The sequence below is a fragment of the Tigriopus californicus genome, chromosome 9, assembly GCF_007210705.1.
Source record: "Tigriopus californicus strain San Diego chromosome 9, Tcal_SD_v2.1, whole genome shotgun sequence".
Lineage (NCBI taxonomy): Eukaryota > Metazoa > Arthropoda > Copepoda > Harpacticoida > Harpacticidae > Tigriopus > Tigriopus californicus.
Window position 1 is genome coordinate 1,745,395 of NC_081448.1, and position 4,225 is coordinate 1,749,619.

Below are 4,225 nucleotides of genomic sequence, written 5' to 3' on the forward strand. Positions count from 1 at the left end.
ATGGTCGGATGTGAAGCAGAGAAGGGCACAAATTGACGGCGTCAAGAACCAAAAATGTCTTGGTGGAACCAAGGACAACGGTGAGAAAGCTTTATGGACTTTATGGGATTAAACTTCCAGGTACCAATGACTAGGGGAGACGGTTTTTTTCCATTTTTTATTTTTACTTTTTTTGCCACATTGGCTTAGTCTGAGTTGGAGCCAGGTAAAATGCTATATATAGATGATTTCAATTGTGGTGTCATCAGTTTCAAAACGATTGCCATTTACCGTTGAAAGATTGTGCTCTCTGACCCAAGTAGCCAAATTGAGCATGATGTTAGAAGCTAAATTGGGATTTTCATGTCATTCATAGGGATTAGGGATGTTCATATTGAACATCAATGGATGGTTTTGATCTAATTACTGCATGAGATGAGGAAACATTAATGTTTTTACGAATGTATTGGATTTATTGCGCTGAGAATACATTTTTCGGCACAAGTTGGTGTAGCAGGTTTCGTTGGAATGGAAAAAAGGCAAGAGGGACACTCAAATGGACGCAGAGATTGCTATTGGCTTATTTTCATGACGATTGAGTCGAGATTGTTCAGTAGATGATTTAAGCGCGCCTTCTACCCGCGTCAGGGTCTGGTGTACACTTATCCTTCAAGAATTTGCTATCGCTCCTTTCCAGGTTAGGCAGAGATCCAAGTGCGCCATGGTTCATAACTTAAATGTGAGTTCCTCCGGCCAAAACAGCATCAAAGTCAAGGATATGATGGAATCAACTTATTGTCATAATCAAGAGCGAAGCCGGTGCGGTCTCGGCTACTCGCATCAAAACCGGCAATCTCACCATTCAAACCGTGGCTGGCGATGTGCTCTGCTCGGGTCACATCCAAGGCGAATGTCAAGGTCAAGTCGGAGAGTGGGATTTCATCGGCGATAAACGGTTTACGGGCCGAGTTGGAAGTGGAAACGGATAGTGGCGATATTCGGGTGGCATCATGTTACTCGATAGTTCCAAATTTGCACCAACACGGTAACTCGGAACCTCAAACGACTCTTTTTCTAAAAATATTTTTCTAAATTCGAATTAATCTATTTCAATGAAGTTTCCATGAATTTGAGGAATTTGCAACAACGTGAGCTACATGGCCGTTTACGAGAAAGGAAACGTCGAAGTCAAGGGGATGGAGGTGCCGCCAACATATTCGTCAAAAAGGTAAGCACTGCGGTACAGGAATAGATATTTTCCGAGGATTGAAATGAGACACCCTCATTTGCGGGTGAATATCGATTGTCAAATCAGCCAAGTTCGGGCCGAATCCCGATTCACTGGTGAGGAAGGCAATTGTCCACTTGAAGATTTCAGACACCTATCCTTTGGAAAATCTCGATCGAAGCTAACGACGTGATTCCCGATGCCAAGTTCACTAAACTGGGTACCTTGACCGCCAAAACCACCACCAAGCAATTTGAGTGCGCGCCATCCAACCTGACAAATTCTCGCCCAGTTTGTTGGTGATCGCCGAAAATGGCGACGTCATTGTAGATTCCCAAGATTGGGCTGCCAGTTTGGGCTTGAAAATGCCCCTCATGCCAGACAGTCAATGAATCTAATTCCAACCCGGTTAATATTTTGCCCATTACTTCATGAAGAGATGTACAGACCATATGATGCACAGCCAATGTTTTAAGTTTTTTTTTCATTTATTTCACACCACCCGTTGCTGTGGTTGAGTTCAGAGATGGTAGTCAGAACACGTGCTATGGACTGGTCCGGAGTAGAACAAATCTACTTTTGGGACTTGATGTACTCCTGGATCACGTCATGGGCAGGCGTCTCCTTGCCCCAATCGCGGATTGCCACACTGGAGCACTTGACCACCTTGCGGGCCTTACCCTCGGTGTCGAGCTTGCAGATACCGGCCCATTCGCCCAACTGGAACTTGTCGTCCACAGTCAGGAGAGGGATGTTGTGCTCCTGGCACAAAGCCTGGACCAACTTCTTGTAGCTGGGCTCATCGCAGTCATCGGCCAAGAGGCACAAATGAGCCTGACGCTTGTCCAGAGCCTTGACGGTCTCATGAAGGCCACGAGCCAAACCGTCGTGGATGCGTGCGGCCTTGAGCACCTCCTTGATGGCGGTGTCCTTGTCCATAGCACCACCGGTGGGAGCCACAACGGGGGTGGGGACATCATCTCCTTCCACGTCAGACATGGTGTAGTCCTCGATGTGTCTCTTACAAAGAAAAAGCGTTTAAAGCACTGAAACAAAAAGAACGAACAATTTAGGATCCAGTTTTAGCTGTCAGATACGAATCAACCAGACTAATATTAACAGGGATGCATGATAGAACCACTGGGAATTCACAGGGTAAGAAAATATAGCTTTGGAGACACGGGATGAGCGAGATTTTTTCAAATTTTCAAAGAACCCAAAATCACACTTACATTTGCGTTGCTGTGTAAACAGGAAAGAGGGCGAGGAAAGGTTGGGTGATGTTTACTTCAATTTCCGCTCGCGGAAGGTTTTTATTTTCTTACAAATCAACCTATGTGCCCCCTTGACCTTGTCTGACCTTTGGGATCGATAGTCTTAGAGCCAGGGATTCGTTACAGATATCACAGGTCTGCACCAAAGCAGTGACTTGCAGCAAAGGTCATGTAAAGTGCAAGTTATTTGCTTCTTCTGTCACTTGAACGACGTGAAGTTTGATAAAAATAATCCGCCAAGACGTAGCAGTTAACATATTTAACACTGCCATTCTTATAACAACATCTAATTTTGAGTGCTGTCCTCCTAGATTAGTTTGACTGCTTCAATTGAACTCCCATTTAAACAAGCCTTTCCTTATTTGGCTCTAGCTACTCTCAAATCTCGGGGACAATCTTTCAATCTTTCTGGAGAACTACGCATCTACGGCCTACTGACATTTGGTTCTTGGTAATGCAACGTCGTTCATAAAGCTGACAAACTCTGGCTTCAAGTCGTCACATCAATAATGAAAGACATGATACCAACATATATCAGCACGATTTTTCCAGCCTAGCTTTAGACAGATTCGTCCAACAATCATCCTATTAACCATTCAATGATTGTGTTTTGATATTTTTCTTCATTTTCTAAAAATGAAGGCACATTCGAAAAACCAGACCAACTTCTCGGGCCCATCATGACTCACTTGTTTGGAAAGTTTCAACCACCACTCTCGCATCTGTGTCACAATGAGAAAGTCAATGTTCAAGCAACGAAATAGAGGAACACATTTTGTCCCATGTCAGACAGCGTGGGAGTTTTGGGATCTGTCACAGCGACAATAAGAGTCACCTTGTTCCATTTGAATGTGTGGTTCATTTCTTACATACACCCAAGACGCGTGGGTGGAAACATTCTCGGTGAAGAAGGGCTGGTCGGACAAATAAAAGTGTTACTAGAAAAAAAAATTCCTGCACGTCATACATGAGGGTTGGAGCTAATCATTCATGGGAAACCTCATCCTAATTCAGAGTAATGGCCAATGACTCACACAAGGACGTTGGTGGCTCACTTAGCGATAAACGCGAGTTCAAACCGTGTCGGCTAGGACAAAGTGTATAAAGTCCATTGATTTTGTTGTATATTTCGTGGTAAAGACGAATTAAATAATCTAGCTAGGTGAAAGCCAGTTGCAGTAAGAAATGCCAAATGTTACAAAGATGCGTGATGAACCAGTAAGTAGGCTATTGAATTGAGGGCAGTCATCAGCATGCCCATGTTTGTCCATGTGTTTCCAGGAGTTTGTGCAGCATTAAACATTTTCTTTCCATAAATCTCAAAGCCATTGCGGGCGGATATTGGTAAATTGTTATCCTTCCCCGCTTCTTTCGTGTCGGGTTCATGTGAAATGTCCAATTTTAAGAAATCCACGGGCTCGGCAGACTCGGTCAGCTCAAATTCCATCGAGTCTTGCCCCTCCTTGTTCTTGGCAGAGCACCGATATCGTCCAAAGTGGTCGGACTCCACCTGGTGGATACGAAGCGAACTCAACATTTGACCGTCTTGGTATCCGCTTATACTGAATGAATACTCGTCACCGATGCGAAGACGGTGAAGTTTGATGTCCTCCTCATTGGGAGGTATGATCTTTGAGGTCACCCGGTACCATGTTACAACAGGCACAGGATAGGCCTCCACCTAGAAAATATAAATGTATGTGTGGAAGATCATTATATGAATAATTGGAGAAATACTGACCCC

The 4,225-nt window shown here is 44.2% G+C and overlaps 2 protein-coding genes and 1 pseudogene across 2 annotated transcripts in view; 1 reads left to right on the forward strand and 2 right to left on the reverse strand.

The window, feature by feature from the left end:
• LOC131886614 (uncharacterized) overlaps positions 1–1,669 on the forward strand; it is a 2,730-nt pseudogene extending 1,061 nt beyond the window's left edge.
• A 7-nt stretch (positions 1,670–1,676) lies between these two features.
• Positions 1,677–2,571, reverse strand: LOC131886216 (small ribosomal subunit protein eS12-like). The gene is made up of 2 exons (XM_059234482.1): positions 2,440–2,571; positions 1,677–2,253 (listed from the first exon to the last, which is right to left on the reverse strand). The coding sequence occupies exon 2, from the start codon at positions 2,204–2,206 to the stop codon at positions 1,781–1,783; it is 426 nt and encodes a 141-aa protein (XP_059090465.1). The 5' UTR covers positions 2,207–2,253; positions 2,440–2,571; the 3' UTR covers positions 1,677–1,780.
• Positions 2,572–3,588: 1,017 nt separating this feature from the next.
• Positions 3,589–4,225, reverse strand: part of LOC131886209 (hemicentin-2-like) — a gene marked incomplete in the record, with an annotated part of 4,936 nt that continues 4,299 nt past the window's right edge. The window contains 1 exon segment of the mRNA XM_059234474.1: positions 3,589–4,162. Within this exon segment, the coding sequence (XP_059090457.1) occupies positions 3,677–4,162 (486 nt within the window).